This window comes from Trichoplax adhaerens, genomic scaffold, assembly GCF_000150275.1.
Source record: "Trichoplax adhaerens TRIADscaffold_1 genomic scaffold, whole genome shotgun sequence".
In the NCBI taxonomy this organism is placed as follows: Eukaryota; Metazoa; Placozoa; class Uniplacotomia; order Trichoplacea; family Trichoplacidae; genus Trichoplax; species Trichoplax adhaerens.
In genome coordinates this window covers 3,174,168-3,202,058 of record NW_002060943.1, presented here as the reverse complement: position 1 = coordinate 3,202,058, position 27,891 = coordinate 3,174,168, and the positions used below count along the sequence as shown (strand labels likewise).

The 27,891-nt window shown below is 32.5% G+C and overlaps 4 protein-coding genes across 4 annotated transcripts; 2 read left to right on the top strand and 2 right to left on the bottom strand.

The window, feature by feature from the left end:
• Nucleotides 1-608: 608 nt before the first annotated feature.
• On the top strand, nucleotides 609-8,717 carry TRIADDRAFT_51625 (uncharacterized protein; the record flags this gene model as incomplete). The annotated part of the gene is made up of 31 exons (XM_002108544.1): nucleotides 609-617; nucleotides 1,454-1,549; nucleotides 1,770-1,871; nucleotides 1,987-2,148; nucleotides 2,228-2,416; nucleotides 2,533-2,604; nucleotides 2,678-2,803; nucleotides 3,421-3,567; nucleotides 3,666-3,800; nucleotides 3,892-3,975; nucleotides 4,074-4,205; nucleotides 4,323-4,385; nucleotides 4,463-4,522; nucleotides 4,600-4,655; nucleotides 4,749-4,915; nucleotides 5,011-5,158; nucleotides 5,292-5,496; nucleotides 5,564-5,629; nucleotides 6,078-6,277; nucleotides 6,360-6,613; nucleotides 6,734-6,806; nucleotides 6,916-6,997; nucleotides 7,079-7,150; nucleotides 7,243-7,368; nucleotides 7,451-7,528; nucleotides 7,695-7,792; nucleotides 7,865-7,919; nucleotides 7,998-8,040; nucleotides 8,135-8,310; nucleotides 8,436-8,507; nucleotides 8,616-8,717. 31 exons carry the CDS (start codon nucleotides 609-611, stop codon nucleotides 8,715-8,717), a joined length of 3,450 nt encoding a protein of 1,149 aa, XP_002108580.1.
• Nucleotides 8,718-10,402: 1,685 nt separating this feature from the next.
• On the bottom strand, nucleotides 10,403-16,541 carry TRIADDRAFT_51624 (uncharacterized protein; the record flags this gene model as incomplete). The annotated part of the gene is made up of 13 exons (XM_002107735.1): nucleotides 10,403-10,484; nucleotides 10,914-11,092; nucleotides 11,210-11,354; nucleotides 11,440-11,625; nucleotides 11,800-11,900; nucleotides 12,064-12,098; nucleotides 12,308-12,439; nucleotides 12,583-12,772; nucleotides 12,897-13,112; nucleotides 13,312-14,871; nucleotides 15,006-15,385; nucleotides 16,393-16,444; nucleotides 16,494-16,541. The coding sequence occupies 13 exons, from the start codon at nucleotides 16,539-16,541 to the stop codon at nucleotides 10,403-10,405; spliced, it is 3,306 nt and encodes a 1,101-aa protein (XP_002107771.1).
• A 2,023-nt stretch (nucleotides 16,542-18,564) lies between these two features.
• On the top strand, nucleotides 18,565-22,883 carry TRIADDRAFT_51623 (uncharacterized protein; the record flags this gene model as incomplete). The annotated part of the gene is made up of 15 exons (XM_002108543.1): nucleotides 18,565-18,602; nucleotides 18,971-19,163; nucleotides 19,300-19,387; nucleotides 19,598-19,658; nucleotides 19,785-19,881; nucleotides 20,043-20,125; nucleotides 20,442-20,559; nucleotides 20,682-20,853; nucleotides 21,021-21,140; nucleotides 21,285-21,338; nucleotides 21,507-21,568; nucleotides 21,695-21,879; nucleotides 22,182-22,209; nucleotides 22,343-22,593; nucleotides 22,760-22,883. 15 exons carry the CDS (start codon nucleotides 18,565-18,567, stop codon nucleotides 22,881-22,883), a joined length of 1,674 nt encoding a protein of 557 aa, XP_002108579.1.
• A 3,321-nt stretch (nucleotides 22,884-26,204) lies between these two features.
• TRIADDRAFT_3853 (uncharacterized protein) lies at nucleotides 26,205-27,083 on the bottom strand (the record flags this gene model as incomplete). The annotated part of the gene is made up of 1 exon (XM_002107734.1): nucleotides 26,205-27,083. A coding segment is annotated over one exon (879 nt), but the record flags the coding sequence as incomplete, so codon positions are not given.
• Between the last annotated feature and the right edge of the window lie 808 nt (nucleotides 27,084-27,891).

The window sequence follows — 27,891 nt, the reverse complement described above, 5'->3', positions numbered from 1 at the left end:
ATTCTGACCAAGGATAAATGACGTAATCTCAACGACAATGATATAGAAATGATCTAGATCCTGTTGACGTAATTCTCTCCTTACTTCTACTCGATAATCATCCATATCCAGTGTTAAATTATTATCCATTTATCCATAATATCGTATAAAGAGACAGGAAAGATTATTATTCTATGGATGATGCAATTAAATTACTGGTAGCCTATTCAATGGAATATCGATATAACAGCATTCTAGCCCTTGATCGTTTCTTGCCATACGCCAAAGCTACTTTAAATTTGATCTTCTTATCATTCAATTATACAAGTATCTCCGTATCCACCAGAACTTGATCTTACAGTCTAATCAACTCCAATTGATCCATTGAATGCTAAAATTAAAAGTCATTGAATAAGAATAAGCTATTTATCATGGCAGCAAATTGACCCTCTGGAAAAACTGCATGAATTTTATGGTATGCAGATTTTTATTCTATCGTGCCTTAATTTCAATATCTATCGCCCAGATTATGGCAATTCTTGATCCATCTTTGCCATGTTCTAGTCGATCAATTTATGTTAATTGTCGAATAGCAAGGGCAGCTCTATTTTAATTTCAGATGAATTGAAATGGCCAAAGTAATCGTTGAATAATATCTTACTGGTGCATACTCCTATGCTTAAGATCCATTAAAACTGGCATAGAAAAGCTACTGAGAAGACTATTGCAACTCTATTTTTACGCAAGATTTGTGAGTTTAAAGTAGACAAATGGAGGTCGAATAGAATGTACCCTGCCAATATCATGGCAGCTTTATTTTCACCCAAGATCGATTAAAGTAGACAAATGGAAATTGAGTAGAATGTCCACTGTGAACATCTTGACAGTTCTATTTTTACCCAAGATTCATTAAAATAGTTCAAAGGATATCAAGTAGAATATTCATTTGAATATCATCGCAGCTCTTTTCATCTAAGATTTTTGTTCAAGTAGATCCATTTGCATTGCGTAGAAAATCCGTCATGACTATTTTGACAACTTTATTCTCAATTTCTCATCGATCTATTTTCATCTACATACCATAGCAGCTGTATTTGACATTGACTAAAGTAGATTAGTATACATTTGCTATCACCAGTTGTATTTAAATGATCCAATGTAATACGATTCATCATCATCAAATACATTGGCCATTAGTAGAATCAGTTAAAATCATTACATTATTATTTGTGTATGTATCTGCAAAGGGAAGGAATTAACCTGATCATGAACGAAGCTATCATTCGAGCTGCAGTTTGCTAAGAAATGCTCTTTTTCCATATTATAAAACTACCCTTGATAAGCATCGTCTTATTAATGTAATATCCATTCATAGATGATTTACATAGCAGTAGATCAATTAAAGGTGCTTTTCCATGTTAGCGAATAGACTGCACGGTCTAAATTAATTAATGATGCATATATTTTCTTTTAGAAACAACAAGAATTGGATATTATCGATGGTGCCTTGCATGGTGTTCTCCATACTAATATGGATGATCTAGATGACGGATCAATACTCATTGCCGAGGTGCGAGAAATAATTCGATAAAATAAACTTGGTTCTATTTTTGATTCAACATCTATCATTACGCTATCAACCAAATTAGTCTCGTTATAGATAGATGATTTTAAGGATTCCTTGGCGTATATCCATATCTTTCATTCATTAGATCAAGTTTAATTACTGTAGAAGAAATTTTCAGGCAACAATAATTTTATAACAATTTCATTTTTATAACCAATATTAGAAATTTTCCTGCATAGCACAAGAATTGGTAACAGCAAATGATAAAATTGGACAATATTCCGATGAAATTGATAGTTTAAGATCAGAACGACAGAATATGAGTGTAAATATAATTTTAAAATTCAATCCTTGCTAATATGATACGACAGCGGATTCCCTTTACAGAAGCAATATTTTTAGTTTTCACATTCTCTCATATCGATTAATTTTATATGTAGATGCTGCTAGAACATTTGGAGAATTTAGTCTCTAGACATGAAAAATCATTACGAAATACGGTAGTTCGGCGCCATTCTAATTCGCCAGCTGTATCATCAGAAATTGAAATTATGAAAGCATTACAAACCCTCTATCAACATCATAAAACCATGGACGAGAAGGTAAATCAATTTCTACTTTTTCATTTCACCAACAACCCAAACAAATCATCCAATTTGCCTCTCTATTCCTTTTTACTAGCTGCATCAAAAGCTTGCATTAGCTACAGAAAAAGCCAATCAAACCGACGTGAAATTGTTACGAGCTAGGAAAGAAATTGTGAAGCTCAGAAAATGTCTAAAAGAAATTGCAAAAAGAAATGGAGAATCTTTTGAAAAGTTAATTAATACCGATAATGGCTTAAATTCAACAAGTTCATTAACCAACGGGGTTAGTCATGATTGCTTTTTTTTCAACCAATTCCATGGTAGTTGTGGAATAATTGATACCATTCCTAGACCAACATGGCATTGATTTCATGTAAATTGTTATTTGTATTATACTAGGATGTTGGACTTAGCTATGCTAATCTAGATTTAAATTTTGATCTCGACAAATGTAAAAATGAATTACAAGAGGTAAGACCAATTAATTCACCGTTATGCTTCGAAATCATTCATATTTCTAAAAGTGTTATTACTATCATTAAAGGTACGAGAAGAAAGAGACATGTTAAAAACCAAACTACTGACATGTGAACAGCAAAATACTGTTACTCAAGGCGAATTATTTAAGACTGATGAAGTTATTATTGATCTACAACAGAAATTGGAAGAGGTTCAATTTGCTTGAATAAGAATGATTGCTAGCTGTTTTTATTGCAATTCTAATTAAAAATCGTTGTTGAATAATACTTGAATGAGGCAATTTACTAGGCTGTGGCTACAGTAAAAATGACCAGGATTTAACGTTACTCATGAATTTATGCAGACTTTTTGCATAGAAAGATAATCTTATAGTTGTTTTTAGTTCTGTTCTAGAGGGAAATCAGTGTAGTATAATACTTGAACTAGATAGACTAACCGACTAGCTTATGCTACCATTAAAATGCCAGAAGTAATCCTTTCTAATCAGTTCTTACAAGCTTTTGCACAGAAAAATAAAATAATCTTACTGTGCTATTCTAGTCGAAAATTTGGTATAGAATAGTGACTGAATTTGGTAAACTACTCCATTAGTCTATACTACACTTATAGCCAGAAATGCCAAGCAATCCTTGCCAATCCATTCTTTACAGGCTTTGCATAGAAAGATTATCTGATAGTTATTTTAGTGCTATTCCAATGCAAAATCGATGTAGAATAGTAACTGAATTCAGCAAACTACCTGTCTAATCTAGACTATACGTATGGTAAAAGATATCAGGACTAATCCTTAACAATCAATTCTTACAGACTTTTGCACAAAAAGAGGATCTTGAAGTTAGAATTACAACGCTAGAAGATCGATGTTGTGAAACGCAAAGAGATTTAGATAATACTACAAGCGCAAATCAATTTTTAAGCGATGAATTAACATGTAAAGAAGAATCGCAAAAAGAGGTTCAGTACTTTGTCAATTGGAGCATTTCACAAGCTCCACTTATCATCTTATTCTATCTCATATTTACCCTCTATCTATATGAAAATAATTGCTGTAGATGGAAGAATTACTACATGAATATAAAGAGAAATATATGGCAAAAGAGAAAGAATTAAAAGATACTATTAAAAATGCAGAAATTATACCTGATCTAGAAAATCAACTTCAAGATACGCTAAAAGAATTATCCAAAGTATGTAAAATAAATCGAGCTTTAGATCACGTCCAACAAGCGAAGATTGCCATTACTCTCTATAATTTCCAATCTTTCTAATTTTGAACAGGCTAACGAGAATCAGAAAGCAATGCGTAATCGAATTGTAGATCTTGAAACTAAAATACAAGATCATGAAGCTGAATTACTAAGGGTAAAATGATATAGAAATTTATCTAATACAGCTCATCATGTCCCTTTCCGATTCAAAACTGAAGCAAAAGTAATAATTCGTTTCAATCTGTTGGATAGGCACGTAAGAGGCAAAAAGTAAGCGAAGATGATAATATGAGATTATCACGCACATTGGATAAAATGCTATCGGAAACGAATCAGAGATTACAAATCCATTTAGAGGAAAGAATGACTGCTTTAGAAACCAAGGTATTTTGATGGAGAAAATGACATTCTGTATCGTTGTGGCATTCGATTTAGCCATATTTTCATCATTAATATCAAATAATAGTCAAATAGTCATTGCTACTGATTGATCTGTTTTAGAATGGTTTAAATCAAGAGTTACAAAGAGTTCGAGAATTACTAGACGAAAGAACCTACGAAAAGGTTTCTCATTATTAACATGAAATAGTTGTAGGTAGTTTAATTTGTATTTCTTATGCCTTCGACCTCTATTTGCACAGAAAATGGTGCAGCTACAACTTGAGCGCACTAAACGTGAACTTATTTCAGCAGAAGAAAAGGTCATTATTAATCCCTAGATGTATACTATCATTCTCATGATTCATGAAAGTAAATGATATTCTTTTTCTTTCTTCAGGTTATTAATATTAATATTGAAGATCGAGTATCGCCAAGGTCGACAACCGCTTTAACGTTAGTATTAATTTCATTTATAACTTGTAATTATGGATTTTAAGCTCTTTTCTGTATAGGTTTTATTGATATTCCATATTATTTAATTTGCAGCAATGGCAGAGATTCGATGAGCCATGATGATATCTTATTAAGCAGTAGTCTAGCTATAACTGGTTCATCTGAATTGAGCAAAAGCTTTGGCAAAATTGACGATCATAATGGACGTGGAAAATTAACAAGTGAAGGTTCTTCATCGACAACTTCAGACAAAGATACAGGTAGAATAAGAGAACAAATTCTTTTTTAATCAAGTTGTAATTTAATAATTTAGCTGAGCTAAAATGAATCACCATCATTGTCTTCATTTTCTTAGGCACAGCAAAAAGCATTATGGAAAATAACCCTAAAATGGAGAATAATATTAATAACAAGTTATTAAACCTGAAAATTGAATCACCTGAATCAAAGGAGATGGAGAATCGATCTTCTGGTTCCTCGCCTTTGGAGGAAAATGAATTAACGTATGCTAATAATAACGAGAAAGAAAGCTTTTTCAATTACACGTTTAAATCGTCATGATTCTATTCTCGATGGGTTGATGATTATAGGTTATCTTATAACTCTTGTATATCCAAATTTGTTTTTTCTATATAGAAGCCAGGAACAAGAACTGAAAGATACATTAGATCGAGTTAAATTACTTCAGAAGAGAGTAGCTAATCGCTGTGAAGATCAGTATACAATCGAGAAAGCTTCCTATTTGCCACTATCGCAGAGAATTGCTACACAAATGCCTCTAGCAAGAAACGATGATCAATTATTATGGGAAGCAGAAATATTAACCACGGAGCTAGAAAGGGTACTAATGTATTTGTTTGAGCAAAGCAAATAATAGCAATTAATTATTCATTGCTTGATTATCCTAGGTAACAAGAAATTACCAACTTCCATCTAAATTTCAATATCCAACAATGAACGAACTGGGTGAAAATGTAAGTTTTTATGTTAACGGTGGAATCTAGTAAAATTATTGATTCGAAATTATTCCTCTAAATTGGGTGTCTCAATCGGACTGATTAACAATTCTTTACGCAAATTATTCCTTTAAATTGAATGGAGCATCCTGTATAGTAAATCATTTACTCAAGTTATTTCTCTAAATTAAATGCGGCATTCTAAATAATTCAACAATCATTTATTCAAGTTATTCTTCTAAATCAAACGAAACATTGGAAATAGTTAATTACTCATTTGCTACAGTTATTCCTCTGAACTGAGTCGAGAATTCTGAATAATTATAGAATGCTCAAGTTATTCCTCTGAATTGAATAGAACATTCTGAATAGTTCAATAACCTAACATTAAGTTTATTCTTCTAAACTGAATAGAACGTTCTAAAATTGGATCTTTATTTTTTCCTCTTCTTTTTCTATCATTTAGTGTGAACACTTTACATCATCAATTGATAATGGTTCAGATAAAGCCGATTCTCCTTTACCTTCTCCACCAAAAGTCTCCACGGAGTGGCACAAACAGGATAGTTTCCTGCAGCGACTAGAGGGAAATTTAGGCAGCAAAGCTAATAGTCAATTTACTTCAAGAGATTCCCAAGCTTCAAATGCTTCTACTACAATTTCAGAGTAAGTAAATTTTATGATAAATTATAAGTTAGTTTAAGTATCATTTTACTAATCTGTCGTTTATTTCTACTATCTTATTTAGTAACAATTCGTCAAGACCTAAGCTAAATCGTGATGATGAAGTGGACATTGGAGAGTATACCGTTTCTGGATCATCTGAAATTAGCGAAGATAAAGAATACAAATTAAATCATACGGAAAGCAATAGTACATCGTCTCCTCATAGCAACTCTATCGATCGAAAATCTTCGATAAAACATGGGCAGAATCGTTTACGAAATTCTTTCCGCAAACTGTTAGGAATTAAACCCAAAGACGATTCTTCTTCAACAACCGGTAAAATTACAATTGAAAATTGTTTTTTCTTATCGATCCTAAATTATAAATTCTTCATCGATTCATTACTTCTAAATAAAGAATGTACAAAATGCTAATACACACACGCTCATTTTCTAGATGGTAAAATTTCAATGGATAGCCAGAGCACTATATCTGAAAGCCAAGGAAGTACTACACAAGCCAAGACAAAGTGAGTGCAGTGATTTGATCATGTCGCATATTGATCGTTATTCAATAATTAAAGCTGCAACTTTTGCAATGTAACTTAACCATTATAGTTATTCTTTCTCTTCTTGTAGATCTCAGTTATTGCAGGAAGTTCGTAGTCAAGGAGTTCCGTTTGATCATTGGGATGCTTTGACTGTTATCGCTTGGCTGGAGGTAATTTCCTAATTTACTTATCATCATCTTCAACTCAATGCATTATTAACGGTTAAAATTCTATTTTATTATTTTATTCAGCTATGGGCTTGTTTGCCAGCCTGGTTTGTAGCGATGTGTAAGAATCATGTCCAGTCTGGAGCTGATCTAAACGTATGTCAGGCGACACACTGTACTATAATCTTTTAGCTTTAATCTTCAATAAGAAAATTCTTAAGACACTATCTTTACTTAACTTAAATCAGGAAATGACCTCAGATCGATTAAAGAAAGATGTCGGAATTACACACCCTCTGCATAGATTGAAATTGATGTTAGCCGTAGATGAAATTGTTAAGGTTATGACTCCTGGTTCAAACTTTCTACCAACGGTAAGGATATACAACCACCTCTATATCTAGTTTTATAATTGCAATTTCTCTCATCTGTTATTCTGAAATTTTTTCTATCCAGTCCATAACATTTGGTAGCTTAAATTACGATTGGACTGCAAGTGAATGGTTAAGCCATGTTGGATTAACACAATACAAAGTTCGTTTTGATATAAGCAATACTCTTAATGTCGCAGGACAAACAATTTCAGATTTTAGTAGCAATAAATCTAAGCTGAAATTAGGGCTATTCGATTAGTATTGGGGAATCAATTAACCCTAATTATTAACGTTTATTATTTATCAATACTATGACTATCCATTAGGAAAAATTTCTAGGATGCTTAATTGATGCTCGCATGATGGAGCATCTAAGTAGAAAAGATTGGAAAACATATATAAAAGTACTGGATACATTTCACTAGTAAGTATCATATAATCAGAATTTCATAAGACCCTTTAACTAAAATTCATTTTCTACACTAATTACTCTTAGTCGTAGCTTGCAATATGCGTTACTCTGCTTGAAAGAATACAAATACGATTGGAGGGTAAGACATATGCAAATTTCGCTTAATACTCAGTTGATTCACTATGAGAACTAAATTATTCTCATTTTCAAATTATAGAAACTGGTAAAAAAGCATAAAGAAAACCAGCATACTGACCAAGGTACCATAGAAATAACTATTAAAATCACCGGGTGAATTCGTGATGAAATGATATTATGAATTTATAATGATATATTTTATTTCTAATATAATAGAATTACTAATATGGAGTAATGCTCGTGTAATAAAATGGGTTTGCGATATTGGACTCGAGAAATACGCATATAACCTGCTGCAAACAGGAATTAATGGTGCTGTACTAGCTCTTGATAGCAAATTTACCACCGCTGTCTTTGCTCAAAAACTCAAAATTCCAAACCATGGATTGCAGGTATAATAACATTGTAAGCTGTTTTACATTAATAATCTCTCGGTTGGATGTTAAGATCATAGTAACATCCTCCTTCCTCTGCTTATGCATATTTACTTTATAGTATACGTTATCATTTATTACAGGCTTATGGTAGACTCCATTTACAGTTTGAAGCATTAATGGCTGTCAAGGGTAACAAATTATCAATTGATCAGGTATTTAAGCAAAAAATTTTTCAGCACCATCGATTTTTATTCTAATCATCACAAGATTCAATTAACGGTAATCGAAACTGTTGTAAATCTGCTGTATACGTGTTTTAGCTAAGTGCAAGTATGGATAAAGGAGAAAATGAACCTAAATTTAAGAGAGGATTATCCTGGCGCCATAGTTTAAAAATGAAAAAAGCAAACGATTCTCTCTAAGCCAATTAAGAACCTATAATCCTCTATTTATTAATATTTTCGTAGGGATTTAAAATTGCACCTTTATTACCATTGTCTTTTAAGTCTTTCAACAAAATATCCTATTAAAAATATAACTAAGATTTATTTATGTTTCTATCATCATAAGATAATTTTTAACGATGTTAAAGCTCATCTACATTGTTTATATGATAATGTTTACAGAAGACATGTTTACGTTTTAATCCCGTTATTCCATGGAATTTTATAATATCAACAAGAGAAATATATTTATACAGATTTACTACTACGGGTACTGTAAAATATTCCCGCGCCATAAGCATAATTACAAATGTATCAAGGCCTTCATGATCTTGCGATAACTTACATCGTTAACTGTACTTGTTCTTATATCCATTTTATTCACCTTATTCAATCAACAATTTTTAATCACTCCTTAAATGTGAGTATAAGACAAAATCTTGCAGTAGTTCTAAACATCAGCAGTCTTTTCTTAATTCGTAGCATTCTCTTCTACGAAGTAAATACTTTGTCGATGAATGACTAGATCTATAGAAATTTTGAAGACTGCTGAAACTTCTTCTATACAAACATGCTTCTGGTCTGAATTTTAAAGATAGATACTAGGCTAAGCCGATGTAATTGACGACCGTTCTCAACTGTATTAAATTATAGACGTAAGGTATTATTATGCGTGGCAGCCATTTATCTATTTCTTATTTCGCAGCTGATTTATTATTACTTCAGTGCAAATATCAACATATTATGAACACACACTCAGCTGCATTAAGATTTACATGATAAAATACACCAGTTATCTTGATAACCCAAAATAAAATTATTACGTAAAGAAATCATATTAAGATGTGTGTACAATCTGTTAACTAAATATACCACCGTTATGTTATGTATATTATGCGCATCATCTAATAATTTAGATAAATGCGAGTATCAATTATTGATACGTAGTCCGTTAACTATGCATATCAGGCATTTACATCCATAACTATGACCTAATAACAAAGTTGTCTTTGTAGCCATATTAACTACTTTTAATAGGAACTAAGTTGGACTTAAACAAAATTAGCCCTTGACAATATGTGACAGAATCATCCGAAGTGGCTACATTTTCATAGCACTTACACAATAAATAGAAACTTAGTACATTCGCGTTTTAAAATATTTCAAATACAATAGAACAGATATGGGTGCTATTATATGACGCACGATTACTATAATCCGTCTGGTGGTCTGTAATAGATGCTGCTATTGCTTTACAATCGATTATAATGTAATCGACTGATGTTACTACTATTGCAAAATATTAAAACTAAATACGCCTGAAGTTAGAAGAAAAAATTTAGTATTAAATATTATCCTTGCCAGAATATTTCTATCTCATTATTTTATCTCACAGATACAGCAGATGATAATATCTGTCTATCACTTTGCAATCGTGATAGTCTAGTAGATTTTATATAATGATACACTGTGCTATTTCTGGTTTCTTTTTCGGTACGTAGAGTGACATATCATGTGTTAATTCCAATGTCCTAGCAAAAAATCAATGTCCAAATGTTAGTAAAACATTAGATGGCTACGTTCAAATTTATTCAAGGTATTGACAAAAGCTGTATGGTTTAGTAGAGCTCCTGCAGTTGTTTAGGTGTTTCAATGACATACTGTTATTCAGAAGTAAAAGGTAGGGTTGGGAGTACTGATGTCTTAAAAAGTACTTTACGAACATAATCCAAACCAGTACGATAACTGTCATTTTTATTACGACCTACATTACTTAGAAAATTTCAAAAAGTCTATGTCTACATTCTGTAAGGAAAAGCGTCAACTAAATTACACCATACAGTACAGCCAGTTCAGAAATCGTAATCCTAAGCATGCATGGACACGAAATACAGTACACTGTGCTCCTAACCAAAGACGCACCATACAAAAGCCAACATACTTAAAATTTTTTCTTCCCATACTTATTACAAATGATCGCATAAATGGCTAACCCGTCGTTACTGAGGATAACATAAAATTACTAATTATACTTATTCGTTATACTGCACATACGGTAGCTTTTTCATGTCATATTCCCCATCTATCTCAGTTGAGTGACAGCAACTAATTCTCCGGTTAATCTAAATATTACTATTTTATAGACAACTCAATAATTACTGGATAGTAACTTACTCTTCAACGGCTTTACTTGGTGTCAAAAGTGCTTCATTAGCATCGCATTTAACATTACTTTTCTGAGTTTCCAAGTTTTTTGATCGTTCTCTATTGTATCTGGCAACTTTAGGTGTATGATGTGGAATCAGTTCTTTTCGCATTGGATATAAGCTGTCCATACAGCTTTCTGATAAGTACTATTTGTAAGAATATAATTAAAAATTATAATTATCAATGGATCGCATCAACGCAAGGATTGTCAATATGTTAGGAGTGACCATAATTAGGGTAACACATCGAGTTGCATAATCTACCTCCTTAATTCTTTTAGGAGTGCGACTCTTCCTTCTGAGACTAAATCTTCTAGGGGGTAAACTGATGGTAGTCTTCTTCTTAACTCTTACCACATCGCTATCTACTATCAACTTTTTTAACGACAGTCGAGATTCAAGTGCGTTTCTGTAATTAAATACAAAAAAAGTTAGAAATAATGGTAATTGCATCCTTATCAATGCATTGACCCTATATACATTGCAAAATATACCTAATCGCATTTTTCAATTCTTTACTCCATCCTTGAATCTCTAGACGATCATTTGAATATAGTAAAAACGATTTTCCTTTGCAAGTCAATTTAACCAAGCCACCAGCATCGGCGTTCTCGCTACCGCCAAATATTTCCACAATCGAGCAATATGAAAGAGGTAAAATTCCACGACACTCATAATTTCTGTAGTGGAAACGCAATATTTTATGTCAAGAAAAACAAAATTAACATTGAAGACTATAACGAAGTTATTTCTACGTATCTTTGAAAAATTTAAACTGTACTGTAGGTTTTTACAGCTTACAAACTGGGCCGTCTATTTACTTTTTAAATAAATAGTAAAAAAGACACAGGTACCTTATTGAATTATTAGCACCAAATGTAAAGGCTTGTCTAGCATAGACTAAGATATCAGAAAACAGAAAAAACATTCTAATCTTCGATTTTTTGCCGCAGACCTGCAAAAAGGATATTTTCCAACAATTAGTCTAGTTTGAATAGTTATAAAAGTCAACAATCTAAATGCTACCAATTAAATAGATAATAATAAATTAATAGTCTAAGCAATGACAGGCGTGCTACGTATTTATTGAGAATTTGAATCGGATTAGTAAATCGTACCTTCCACAATGACCCTTCTTTAATTAATTTTCGGCCTTTAAATAATAAACAGTGAAATATTTCTGTTACACTTACAAATTAACATTAACTTTCAACACAAGGAATAATGCAATTTAAAATTTAGCGAATGTGCAGCTACTCAATCAACATCTATATTGTTATCCATTGAAATTGCAATATAAGACTGAAAGAGTGAGTAACTAAATTATCAATTAAAACTAATCTTCACTTATTAGTATCAAACCTGGAGCTACAAAATTCGGAGCTGAATTCCCTTTAAACTTATTTTGTATCATAATGACTTTGTCGTAGTCTTGATGTTCGCGGATTTTTTCATTAACAAACTCGACAACTTTAGTTATATCTTCAACTGATTCTATGTAATAGAACGTAGGACTCTTATTATGTTATTTGCATAATTAGCAATAAAATCATTAGGTATTATAATCTCTCATCCCAGTTTATAGTACATTAATGATAAATTTAAATCCTGAAATAAGACTTTAGGCTCAAACCTACGTTTTAATTTTAAGTAATCCTTATCACCAGGACGCGATAGATTTAATAATTCTTCTAAAAGGAGTTTATAACGTGGAATACGTTGAACAGGCATAATAAGCAGAGACATTAACTTTTGGCCTTTTACGATACTGCCACTTTCTTTTGACTTCTTAAAAGACGCAAAATCTTCCGATATTTTCTCCCATTTCTAAATGCAATACAATATTCAAAAATCACTGATTAAATAAAAAAGATACTGCATCAACGTCAGCCATCAAGGGAAATGTTAATCATACAAAATTAATTTCATCAATAAGGCAAGGTTAACTTACAACGATTAAATGGATTGCTCTATCATAATTGCTGGCATAGAGAGAGTAAAGCTTTAGAAAAGGAGTTAAAGCTGCAAATGCTTCGGCAATACCAAACCGCGTCATTCTCTTCAACAATTCTTCATTCACATGTAAAATTTGTTCAATATTGGAAAATATACCATCAATTTCAGCATCAGGAATGTACCCGTGATTGCGTAATGGCTCCAAAAAATGCTACAAGAACGATATAATAATTCATTAAAAGTAAATGTTACCAGATTGTATTAATATTTATAAGATAATTTTAATCAAGATCGATACACATATAAGGCAAATACTTAAAATAATTGTTATGATAAATAATCTTGATATGTACTTTAATAAATATACCTAATTATTCGTTATGATACTGGGTACAAAAAATAACACTAACCTTAATAATTACTCTGAGGTGACGTTGATATGTTCTCTCTGATTGAAAAACTTCAGCTTCTACCTTACGATACTTTTTAGCTAATGCTAACTTTTGCTGTGCAACATCATCATGAATAGCCAGTAGTGTCATTGATTGAACTGTTTGATCATTTAACTCTTCACCATGTAATGACATTAGTAACTTTGTACTTTGTTGAGCAGCTAAAGTCTTCTTTTTCTTTTTGAAGCGCTTGCCTAAAATACTTGTATTAGATGCCATACTAGTATCGTTATGATTTGTCGACATTACCGAATCTCCAAATCTGTTTTTCTTTTTACCAAACAGCCGACGATAACGCTTCGAGCTTTTTAAAATCGAAGTTCCAGCTGATAGGTTACTCATATGCGTATTATCGATATAACGTGATTCTTCATAGACAACATGAGATTCTTCTGAATTAGCCGTTGGCGCTTCCGGTATAGGAGATTTAACTAAGTCTAATTGTATCTTAATATTGCCGATATTAGTTTCTGGTAAAGCACTTAATTCATCTTGAGGTGAACACTGATTGAATCTTTTCCTCACCTCAGGCCGAGATGCAGCGGACTGCATTATTGAAGCATTTATATCGCTATTAATAGTTTTAGCTAATGGAGATTCTTCATTACTGGTATTGCAGTCAGATAATGACGGCGGATTAATAAATGTTGATGTCCGGTAGCTTTGATGTTTGTGTTTATGCATCGCTTGGCGTTTTTTCTCATATAGATTAGCTTTTTCTACAGAGTTATCGCACAAGGAATTGAGCATTGTGTTAGGTGAATCTCTTTGAGCGTCTATTTGGCTACGAGCATCAGGGGATTCTTCACAATTAATATTAGGGTTACTATCAACGCCATATCCTATTTTTACTGGTGTGATTTCTGGAGCAGCTATAGGGGAATTTACCGACGTTGCTGTTACGTAATTAGTATTCCTTGATTTAGTAGTTTGGTGATGAGTAGGACTACTGCACTCTGAGTTAGCCATCAGAGATACCTGCGATTTAGGCGCATTGCTGCTATTCTGCATTGAATATTCAATAACCTCTTCTTCGATTGTCTTTGGGTAATTATTTAAAATAGGGCTTGCATCCTTAGTAGAATTGATGCCATATTCCTGCGATATTGCCATTAGCATATTATAAAATTTTTCTTTACTGTCTTGCCTAGGGACTTTTTTGTTGCTTGCTAAATCATTATCATTATCTCCATCATCGCTATACTCCTGGATTGCACTACTATCACTGACATTAGTTAAATTGGATATACTCCCTATGTCGATATTTTCATCTCCCGGGCCTTGAGGATCACCGCTTTTAGTATCTTGGTTATAATTATCGCTTGCCTCCTCTGATGCTTTGGAATCTTGCTGTGTGCAATCATCGCTCGCTGCTTCCTCACCCGTCAACGGAGGGTTTACAGCAGAAAAGCAGTTTGAATTACTTGGCTTCTCATCTTCCAGATGGGCAGATTGTTCAATATTGTCACTGGTATTAAATTCGTTATTACAGGTGAACATGTCTGTGGTTAAATCATTCTAATAATATACACGAACATAAAGAGTGATAGTTGATCAGTAATGAAGTAAATTTTCAATCGATACTTGTTTTATCTAGCCTAAAATGAATGCCAAACATTGACTATATTAATGATAGATCGTAATCTTCTTACCCTAGATTCATCCGCATTATAATTGACAACCATAGATAAACACATAAATTCGGAAGTAGCTACATCTACCATATCGCACTTTTGATCTTTTTTAAATTCATCGATATGATTCCAATTTTCTTCTTGAGTATTGCCATTAGGACTCGATGTAACATTAGTAATATTGTTAAGATTCGATATCGCAAGAATTTTCTTATGCTTTTTCATATTTCGATTAGTATCAGTATATTTCTTAATAAGAGGAGTTGACTGATATCCTGGTGCATCGACACCAAATTTTCTACGAGGGATAGGGTTATCACGATTCTCTTTGGACGCTGAATAGGAGTTAAACATGCTAATCATACTGTTGACATTTTTGCCAGCTGGAATTGTCGATTCTAACAAATAGGAATTGAAAATAATTTGTAAAATTAAAATGTATTGCAATTGTAAAATAGAGAACAACGTTAAAGGTTCCGTGCAAACTAGTATGTACAGCAGAAGCTTTATATACGTGCACGCCAACACTGAAAGGAACATGAATAATAATAATAATGCTATAACGCCTATACGTAGATGAAATTCAATGAATATAGCGATAATTTCTATATTATTTATTCTAAATGCGGGCAATGAATCACTTTTAATGTAGAAAAAATCCAATAAGATTTCGAATCTAGGATATCTTTGGATTATACGGTATACCGTATAATTTGTGATCTTCTTGCAAAGGACTGTCATGAGTTAAGCAAGCCAATAACATTTATTCTGAATGGGTAGCGTTAGTATTAAGAGAGGTGCTGCAAAGGAGAGTGATTCTGTGTACTAGAAATTAGAATAGACCTGCTATGTTATAATAGACTATTGATGTTGCGTAACTACATTTACAGTAATTGTACTACTTCATTCTGTACTACATCTCCCAACAGGTATCATTATCACCAGTTATCCAGAACATCTTATAGATCAATGATCATATACTGTATGATTTAGTGATCTGCATACCAAAGATTTAGAAGAAGTAATCAAATTAATAACAATCATCCTGGAATTTATTGCAGAATGGGTGTTGGAATAAGTGTGTGCTACAAAGGAGAGTGATTCTCTGCACTGGAAATAAAAACAGACTACTCTCGATGTTGGTCAACAGATCACCCAAACAACCCCTTGACAGTTAAAAAATCATCAAGGTCTCAAAATATCGCTTTGAACATATTCAAGGAAATAAATTGTCAGCAAATCATTCATGGTCATGTCATTAAATTGGATTCGTTAATTATTTCAACTTTATTTCTTTCCAATTCATTAGTAGTATCGTCCATTTTTATACTATTGTATCATCGTGTAACGTTCAATGAAGCAATTAAAGTGAGTGAAAGACATCATTTATTCTGAAAGTCCCTACCTTGATTTACTAAAGGGGTGGTCACAGTCTCGTTTACTTCCATGTTTTCCATCTAGATATAGATTGAACAAGATCAATGTTAGTAGATAAATTTTGAATACCCGTATGTGACGTAACTGACGTGTCACCCCAATACGAGCGGATGACATTTTTACTACAAGGTGAAGCAGGTTATGGCTGCTCTGTACAACCTTGCCATGGATTTAGAAATTCCTCTAATGTAAATTTAAAAGACTATTTGATTTTATCCTGATGTAATTTTCCTTCCTGACTGTAACAAGATTGGATCAACATTGATCCATAAGATTTAATCATTTTTTAATTGTCACTCACGAAAACATTAGGCGCCTTTTTTACTCGATTTTACCTGGTTCAATTGGCAATTTCCAACTTTCAATGAGAAAAAGTAATGAAGCCAAATAAGATAGTGCCAATTTGAGACGTTGATGAGCTTTCTTTAACGATTATAGAAATAATGAATGTTCAATTTCCTGTGAATGAAACAAAACTTAGCAGTCTTGGTTAACTGTTGATGATTGGAAAATCAGTGTCTATTTTGGAGTTGCCTATCATTGAAGTAGCCAGTGCAAGTTCTGTCTCACAGAATCAATACGAAGACTAAGCTGCAATTTTTTAACTTGTGGCTTGTTATGCACGTCTGTAAAGTGCTAAAGTATGAATCCAAGATCGATCGTGTTACGTCAGTCATTCACACCATGATAACAAACCAACTTACTTTTGAAATTATTGAACAGACCAATAAGCCAATCAAAAGCCAGAATCGGGAAACAACCGTTGATCACGTGACTCTTTCACACCTGCACTATGAGTAGACGGTGTAGACCTGACTATGAGTCAGCCAGACAGCCCAGACTCACATACGATACGCTGTACAGTACTGTACAGTGTACAGCGTACATCAAACGTTTACTGTCTGTCTGTCTGGGTTGTCCAATCATTTTTGATTGGTTCAAAATGAATATAGTAGTGTAAAAGTAATGGCATAATCGACCATTATGTGCCATTAACTTTACCTTGAATCCTTGTGCTTAAGATATCCACCCCAATATTAAATTTATATACGTAGGAAATCTAGTGTGTAAGATAATTTAGCTGTGAATTATCTTTTAATGTATTACTTTGTGTAGAATATGTACCTGTTCATACGAATGGGAAATTTACAAGTTCATAGATAATTGACTATTGAATATTGAGTGGTCCAAGGACAGTCAATACTATGCAGTACCGTGCACTATACGTACAGTTGGTAATTTTAGCTTCTCTGGTGTACAGTACTGTTCTGTACATCTCTACAGAGACAACTCTGAAAAATTCAGGGAAGAATTTGGCTTATTAATGAAGCCAAACTTATTTACTCTTTCGGCAAGCGGCATAAAATCTGAAGGCTTCTATGCGACAGAATGTAAACCACTAGTTGGCTACATCCAGTATTGTATACTGTACTGTAGATCTACTGGATAGTAGATTATGCAAGCTACAGTACTGAACTAAACATGGTACGACAGACACCACTAAATATAGTATTGTATTGGAATTGAAGACGCATGCGCAATAAACCCCAGCATGCATCTCGACTTTTCACCATGACTACCCTGAATCTTGGGAATGGAAGCACTAAACTAGCGGAAGCACGCATGAGATACTCTTACGGCATATATTATATTGCAGATTGGATAACTTTTAGCCATAGCATAGACATAAATCAACGCTGACTAACGGTTGTTTATTGCAACCATTCCCCCTTCCCATACGATGTCCACTACCAGTACATAAATTGAGTGAATCCATACTAATAATCTATTCTATCGCAAGTAAATGTACGCTGCACCACCTTTTATCCAGTAATAGAAGAACACGTTAACTTATTACGTATTGGATCCTATATCTTAAAATTAGTCGACCAACTCTTATCCTATACGGCAATTTACAAATAATTAATCAAGAACGAGATATCAATATATTAACAAATACTACAAAAAATCTAAAATCATCAACTTATATCTATTCGTTAAGCCAGCTTATTACTTACGTGATAAGAAATGATCAAAATACGCATGTAGAGACTAAATAGTAAATTCATTATGTACATCAATTCTTCACAGTTACATTGACGATCGCTGATATACTTGCATTTCTACTTGTCCAAGTACAATGGCATGTGCAGAACCCAAGGCAAATAACAACCAAAGGTAAGAAAAAGAATACTTCAACTACAACCTTCACTAAATATACAAATCAACAACTCATCGGCTCTATTGCCACTCTGTACATTAGTCATCAGTTTTATAATTGTTGCTGTTATCACTCCAAGGTAAACATCAATCACTGTTTGAGTATAATATATTAAGTTGAAATATTACGTTTAGTTAGTATATTCTACTATGATTTTAAAATGACTGATTGATTAAGACTGGCGTCAGCTAAAAAGAGTCAGAAATATGGTATAGACAATCTACCGAAACTCAACAAATAAGCATGGTCACATAATAGATAGTACTAATTGTGAAATAATCCCATAAAATACTAAATATATCTCTACTTTTTCCTTTATTTACAGTTATTCAATTAATAGAGGGATAGCGGATGAAGAATTTACCACGGAAGAGATTGAAAATGAAACAGCACCATCAAATTCTCATCGTCTTATTCAAATAACCAGTTATTCAACATTGCGTGAAAATCCTGAGCCATCACAAAAAGATAACGAAGATGCCGACTTATTTGAGGAATACTTATCCCCTCGAAAGCTAGTTAGTCCTACTGCAATATCAGCTTTAACTTCTGTTTTAAATATTTTGACCTACTCTTATGTGTATAATAATTTAATGAACGATCCATTTAAACTATTTTGGTGTCTTCCTTTTCTTGTTATTTAAACCTAAATAGCAATCGTTGACAGGATGTACTAATCTAGGCGAAGTAAACTATTTAGAAATCAGAGTTAACACAACAGATAATACATTAGGAAATTTTGGTAATTATTCTATCATTACTAATTTTACTTTCATGTTATGAGTCCGTAATTTAAATCGATTTACTGTAATATTATTGCGTGACTAGTATCAAAATGATTAAAAATAATGTTATTATAAAATAACTGAGTAATAGTTAATTATTATAATATTGTTGTGAATTAATATTCTTGTTTCTATTCCTTTTCATTCATGCACATACCATGAAACAGGTATATGGTTACCTAATCTTTATGAGTTGAAATTAACCAACAGTATTATTTCATCAGTTAGGTAATATATATATATATATTCATATGTCATACCGTCCTAAATTTAGTAGAATTCAATCATTAAATATGCCTATATAGAATATTAGTTTTCTCATTAGCGATAACAAATTTCGATTTCTATCAATAGAGATTTAGGAACTTCATTAGTTAATTTAAAAATATTGTGGATGCCTCGTTGTCAATTAAATGAAGTGGATGGAATAAGTTGTTTATCATCCTTAAAGGTAATTCAAATGCCTTCTGCATTATATTACTTACTTCGAAAGGAGCACTTTGTAATATCCCGTTTTCCGATCTCATTTTCGATAATTTTACTGTTATAGTATTATTGTATATAATTTTGTATTGTTTATGTGGCTAATTTTGATTTTTACTAATTGAACAGGAGCTATATCTAGCCTACAATACCATCAATGATATCAGTCCAATTAGCATGCTTGAAAACATTGAAGTGTTAGACTTAGAAGGGTAATTTTACTATTTTATAGCTATTGATATGTTATGTAAGTTAAATTTCAAATATTGCAATAATCAGTATAAAATCATTATTATTTTTTTACTTTTAAACATTAATATCATACACACGAACTTCTTGATTTAAATAAAAATATCTTATATGTAGGATAAGTTATATTATTTTGTTATTTCCTAAACGAAAAAATTTATCATAACAATTCATGTACATTTGTATCGAAGTAAAGATGAGTTCTGCTAGCTTCAAGCTAATAGCGTATCTTTTTCTAAACTTCTTATCAAAAAATTTTTGCTTTTTAATTAAAAATAGGAATGGCGTTAATAGCTCTTCGCAGATTGGTTTTCTAACACTATGTCCTGCATTAGTAACATTAACTCTTGAGGGCAACCCAGTTTGCTTTTCGCCAGATATAAATGCTAGCCAAGAAGTAAATACTGCTAATGACTATCACTGCTATTTCCTGCGTTGGATTTTATATAGCCGTAGCTTGATTTTGCAAAGTATATTTTATGCGATATCTTTAACTTTGATACAATATATTTACTGTAGGAAATTGAAAATTATAACTACAAAAATACCGTTAGAACAACTTTACCCAATCTAAAGTTTATCGATAATGAACCTGTTGATCAAATCGCCTTTGATATGGTCGATGAAAAGCAACATATAGAAGATAGATCATATCAAGAGCAATATGAAAACATGGCACATACACCTCCTAGTAAGAATATCGCTATTAAATAAGCTTTCTCTCATGTTGTCAGTCTCGCCAATCAGTCTTAATAGATTTACCGAAGTGAAATCATACCTATTGTTAGTAGAACAAAAATCTTTTATTAGTAATATCGATGTTCATTTACAAATTATTAATTTTTAATTATTATTCAGTAAACCAGAGGCCAAATTCTGGCCGTCTAAAATCCGAATCGCAAATTTTACGTCGGCCACAATCGGTAGCATCGACTCGATCAGTTTCACCTATGCTCACTCCAACGCCATCATCACTTGGTAGGCAATATCATTCATTATGTTATACTCATAAAAGTAAATATTTACGGTGTGATTTAGAAACAAATTTGTTACTTTAAAGACTGTAAGAGTAAAATTCTTGTTGGTATCGCTTATTGATATTTCTACTTCTGCTATAACCAGATCAAACATCCACTCTGCTTATGGAAAATGATAACAGTAGCTCTTTAACTCATGGTAAGATTTGTTGTTATTATTTATTCACTCCTGCTTATGTATATGAAAAGAGCTAATTCCATTGCAAAATTGTAAATCATTTTTACCGTAAATTCAGCTATTGTCGGTGAAACACTATTATAGATATTAGGAAATATTACATAGGTAAGCGTTATTATTATATAACAGGATCTAGCGAAGTCATTTGTGGAAATCCAGTTCGAGCACTTCGATCAAGAAAGAAAAATAAGGTAACTTAATTAATGATCGATTTTTAGTTATCAGTTTTACTACATATCTGTGAAAACTGATACTTACTATACAATAAAAATCGAGACTTAACTAAAGTATATGGACCTTGATGTTAACTCGAGCAGGACCTTCTCTCAAAATCAATGGACGCATTTAAATCTTATAAAACAGCTACTGCTGTCTTGTATAGTTCTACTCCATCTACAACTGGATTTCATCCGGAACATACGTACGAAGAAGAAAGCCGTGGCAGTATTAGTAAAGAAGATGTTATAACCGAATTAAAAGCATGGAAGACACAATATGAAAGGTACTTAGCAAAGATTCCATATCTTTAGTTATTATATCTGTATAGGGCATATACTGATTTCACTGCCACTTTTCTTTCTAAGTATACATGTACAATAGCATCACAACATTGTCGTAGTAGGATTACTTGAGCTCGTTTGATTAATGCACACTTGGTAGGATGCTATTTAATTCCCGTAGTTTATCTCCGTGCACAAACTATATATTTAAGATAAAAATTTTTCTATTTACTTGTAAATGATCTTTAAAGATAAAGATGAAAGTAAAAATTGATACTAATTCATGCTGAATTTACTACCGTAGGGTCACTCTTGGCATCGATAATATTGAGGTAAATGCTATTATAAATTAAAAGTTTGCGTATATTTAAATTAAATCATTCAAATTGAAGTGGTTTATAGAAGTATAGTTAACCATTGCATAGATTAAAATTTTACTAATAAGAAAATATTGCATTATTCTAGATGTCTGCTATACAGGAGAGCGAATCGGAAGAATCTCCACGTAATGAGTCAAAAAAGACTATTAATCCACTTCCTCCTACACCTACTAGACCCAAAGCTCCAACTACTAGACCGAGAACAGCATCTGATTATAGAACCAGAAAATTTAAGAAAGGATTTATAACACAGTCAACAACGTCATTAACTAGCCGATCTGAAAAAGAATTATCTGCTAACAAGATGCGTAGAAGTTATGATGAAACTTTGCTAGGGTAAATTAATTTAATGGATTGGATTGAACAAGAATTTGAATTAGAATATTTTCTCATATTCATTTACTTGCTTAGTGAATTTAAGCTTTGAGTGATGAATATCACTGGCTATTTATTTAACAATAATAGCAAAGCATTTGAAACATTTTCAAATTTTTCTTCTTAGGGAATCAGGTGATCCTAGAGTCCACAGTGCCGTTGTAAAACACGAAATAGATAGAGTCGATATTATCAGAAGACCAATTACTCGGGCTGGATTTCATACAAGAGCTAAATCACAAGGTCTATAATAAGAATACCAGAATAAGCCAGATCTGGCAAAAAAAATTGATTTTTAATCATGAATAAATTATAGTTATTTCATTTAGTTTCATGATATGTACAGTATTTTTACTAATAGTAACAATTTGGCCATTTGGTCCAATTTTCAACGCTTTGGATTCACGCCAAAAATTTGATGAGAATGCACTCACATGTATGCATTGAAAGGAATACGATGATCAAAATAACCATGAATATTATAGAATAATTCTATAATAAATACCGAATCTAATTCATTACTACGTAATCTATGTTATCAGCTTTAGCGGTATAAAGAATCCTAATATGAGTGGCTGTCGCTGTGATCTATTCATCATTGTGAAAAACTGCCAAATTTGATAATTAAGTTGTAATATACGGTACTAATATTTTTCTTCCCGATCTCAATAAAAATTTACGTTATTATAATTACCGGTAAAGGTCAATTTCGTGATAGAGTAATAAAATAAAAAATGAAATCAGTAATTGAATGGTGAATATGCAAGGCCGAAGGTGTATTAACACACATTTTTTGAATATATGATAATATTTACTATACTACATAAATTCGATCCTAAGATATAAACTTATTACAATATAGTTTCATACTCTATCAATCTAAAATTCTGCTAGCAGCATGATCGTCTATCATATTTCTTCTTAATGTATTTTTTCATTAACAAACTGTTTTATGATAATGACCTTACTTTCTATTAGTAGTAAACATTGTAGATAAATAAGTCAATGAGATTAATTATTAAGTAGAACTCATTTCTACAGTAAAAATTTCGAACATTAGCTATTGTCACTAATTCAAGAGTCTGCATACACGTAGCATTCCTCATTCCCTTATTTTCTCTTATGACTTAGCTTTATATCAATTTCAGAAATAATAATTAAGCTTAGATTTAATGATGCCAAATACACTTTAGAATGTGAAAACGAAAAAAATTAGTAGAATTATGTAGCTGAATGATATCGGAATAAGCTACATTTCTATCGATAATGATTGCTATCGCTAATTTATAAATCTTTGCCTAATTTCTGGAATTAACAAGTGAGATAAAATATATTGATTTACTTAGAATCATAAAAATCAATAACTATCAGTGTATGCGATTTATCTTCATACACGTACTAATTAATATTCGATGATAAGATTAATTACTAATTCATTATCGATCCCAAGTGGTCTTAGGAAAATTACGAAAGTTTGCGTCCATCCTTTGGATGCTATACTGCTACTATGGCGGTACTCAAGTCTGATGCATTATGGGTTACTATCAAGTATTAAATTTGTGTACCCGTATAAATAGCATTCTTGTAGATAACAATTAATTTCATAACCACTACAATTTTGCCTGTGGCTGATGTATAGTGTAGTGATAGTGCCATTCTTCTTACGAACAATCTGTTAATATTCTAGAAATAATTTCAACAGTATCAATGAAGTTACATCTCCTGTTATCCGTTAATGATTTAACGATTATAATAGCTTCAAGAAGAAATTAGTTGAGAAATAGACTAAAATCGCTTTTGCATTATATTTTCGACTCGCACCGTTAGTCCATTTTATAAGTTATTAATGAAAATTTTATTGTAATTTATAAGATAGGATAATCTAAAGGATTCTTCGGTAAGTATAGTGTTTTCTTACCCGACATTGCAACAGATTAGAGAATTATAACTGATTAAAAAATTTCCGGATACAATTATCTGTGATCATTGTGTACGCAGTTTCGTATTTATAAGTAAAATAGATACACAACACTATGAGACAAACGATACATTATTTGGTATATCATTAATAAAATATTATGACAGCCTTGGTATTTGAATTTAAAGATAGCAATAACGATAAATTTACGATTATAATTTGGTAAGTATTAAACAAGATTTTCTAAAATTTGGCAGACGGCAACAACTTTTGTTTTCCGAGCCACACGCTAAATTAATTATTAGTCCAGCCTTTGAAGAGAACCAGTTAAACAAATGGAGCCAACAAGAGAGTAAATTGTCTAATCACGTAATAAAAATATATCTATATCGCTAAAATGAAAGCATGTACAGAAAATTCACTGAACAATAATTATAATAACAAGGAATATATGTTTATCACGGTTACTTAATACAACCGATTCAGTCATTAAATAAAGAATTTGATCTGAGTAATAGTTTAAGACTTAAATCATGCTTAAACCTACTGCAGATAAAATTCATCCAAACTTATAACTAAATCGAAATTAAAGAGGCACAGTGGTATTCCAATGAGCGATCTAAACTTTCAAGAGTTAATGGATTGGATAAATTCTATCGTTCGCCCTCAACAAGTAACCCAGTCGTTATATCAACCATTTTGTGGATAATAGAGATGTAATCTACACCATTACTGCAGAACCACCCTTCCCATAAACAAAATCCCATATCAAGCAAACTAGCATTACCAACTTTCTAAAATACCATCAATCTGCGAATTTACAGTTAATTACAACTTCATTCAGTATATGAACACATAGTAGCAGCATATTTTATCAAGCTTGTCGATGAAATATTAAAAGCGATCAATACTGCAGTACATGTCTGTTTAATCTCAATAATTACTGGAATGCAGTAGATACGAAAAAAAAGTCATAATATTATTTAATTATAAAGATATCGCTATAAAATCAACAAAGCTATAGCACATCTTTACTTTCTTGTCGAAGGACCATGAAATTTGCATTCACATAAGCCTAGCCAAACATTCTTTAATGATTATGTACAATATGACATAGGTTTACAATCTATCATCTATTAGAAGCTAGCAAGTTAATACATTGAGTGTGTATCTGTTGTATTTAGATTAAGCCCAATAAGGCATACAATAGCACATCAAAATACCTTTGCAATTCATCAGTGCAATTGGTTATATTACCAGTAAGTATAATCATGTGCTTTTCGTAACTGATTTCATGTCTAGATATGATTGATAGATATGGCAATCTAATATCCTAGCATCCATCGTCTTCATTGTGCTATGCTGACCCCGTCTTGAAACTAAAATATTACTTGAGGGATATGATTACCGTATGGGACAGTTAGTTGAATACAATACAATACGATGTCATCCAGTTATCATGTCCTGTTTATTGCTTGATAAAGTTGAATTATTTACTATACGAATAATGGAATTTCTGTGGTTAATCGGATTTATTAGGATAAAAGTATTGAAATTGTCTGTTAACTTGAATACTATCAGCGCTTGGATAAGGCTGACAATTGGCTGTGTCAGCATTCCAAAATGAATTTAAATTTCGACGAACTTTATGGGTATTTTTTTGATGTAGCCGTTGGCATAATGCACAAAAATAATCTAATGTATCATATTCAACAATAGTATAATTGGATCTCCAACGAAAGAAACTGTTATATAATTGATCGTCCTTGCTAACCTTGAGGATATAATTAGCTAATTCAGCAGCGTTATTAAATTGCAATGCATCAATATACGATCCAGGTGGAGCGACATGATGATCTTGGTAATTTGCACCGCCAATGACAATGGGTACAAGACCACGCAATAGAGCATTATGATAGAATTTTTCAGTCACATAATCTTTACAAATTTTATTCTCGAAACTTAGGTAGAATTTATAATGTTTAGCCATATAGCTCCAGCATTCTTCATCACGAGGACAATAGCTAGTACCACAATCACCAAACATATCCACTTCGATATGTTGGCTTAAATTATATACAAATTGTGTTCTACCTTCGTAGCATTTGCTTGATGCCCAAGCAACAAGACGAGTTTTACCCTCGCCATAATTGTGATAGGGATCATAGCCGTTGCGATGTTGGCCATGGAGAATAGCACCATAACGTATGATAACATCAGCATCGCGCGAATAGGTCATGGTCCAGTTGAAAATACCATTGTGTTGTTCAGTCAATTGAACACCCATATTCAAGCTGATAATTGGATTTTCCATATTATGATAAACCCAAATTTGATTTGTAGAACGTTCTTCAGGGAAAAAAGCTGGATCACTGCATGCAGAGTCAGCACCATGAAATACCACAGCTTTACTATGATCATAGTAAAATTGATCACGCGTTATATCACATTGCAATTGCTTATTACCGCAAACTAATCGACCTTCTTCATACGGCCAAGATTCACCAAACCAACTTGTCCATAATAATATAACAGGGATATTGGCACGTCGTTCACCCGCTACACTACTATTTAAAAATTGATTGATTCGAACTGGTTGCGTTGCTGAGCCAACCATACTATGGCGTAGTAAGGATAAAGTTAAAAGTTGACGACGACTAGCATGAATTAATGATGTCTGATTTGACAAGATTACAATAGCTAAGACGGATAACGTTGCAATGATAAAAATAGCACGACGAATCTTTTGATTTAAATTTCCAATTTTCATTACCGACACCATGGCAATTTCTTTCCAGTAATGTTAGTAGTCTTGATTTCACCGATACTTTCTTCAATCTATAATTATTTTCCTTGGCATAATCTACAAATGGATTCTGTTGAAAAACGGCTTGTCAGCGGCTAATCCTCTCTGTCCATGCTGCCATGAATGGCGGTGCAAGTGCTTCTACTACAGTCATCCAGTTACGCTTCCAATGCGTACCGGTCCAGTCCACTTTCCTGTGACGGTCATAGCGAGCATGCGTACTAAGGCCACAGACAATCCCTTCCAACGTTTGGACAAGGTTGTATTGACCACTTCTCCACTTTTCCCCTACATTACATGGTACAACGACTGCTGAATGAGATGTAATACTGCAGATGGGCATCGTCCGGGTGGTGACAGTTGGTCCCATTCCACACAATAACTTGATCCAACTAAACACACTACCCAATCATGGCCAATGGTGACGTATTACAGTAATACAATACTGAACTGCAACAATTGTTTCACTTCTTCCTTTCTAGTTGTCGCGTTAACCTGTAAACTGCAGTGTCAAGAGCAAGCCGGTCGATAGGAA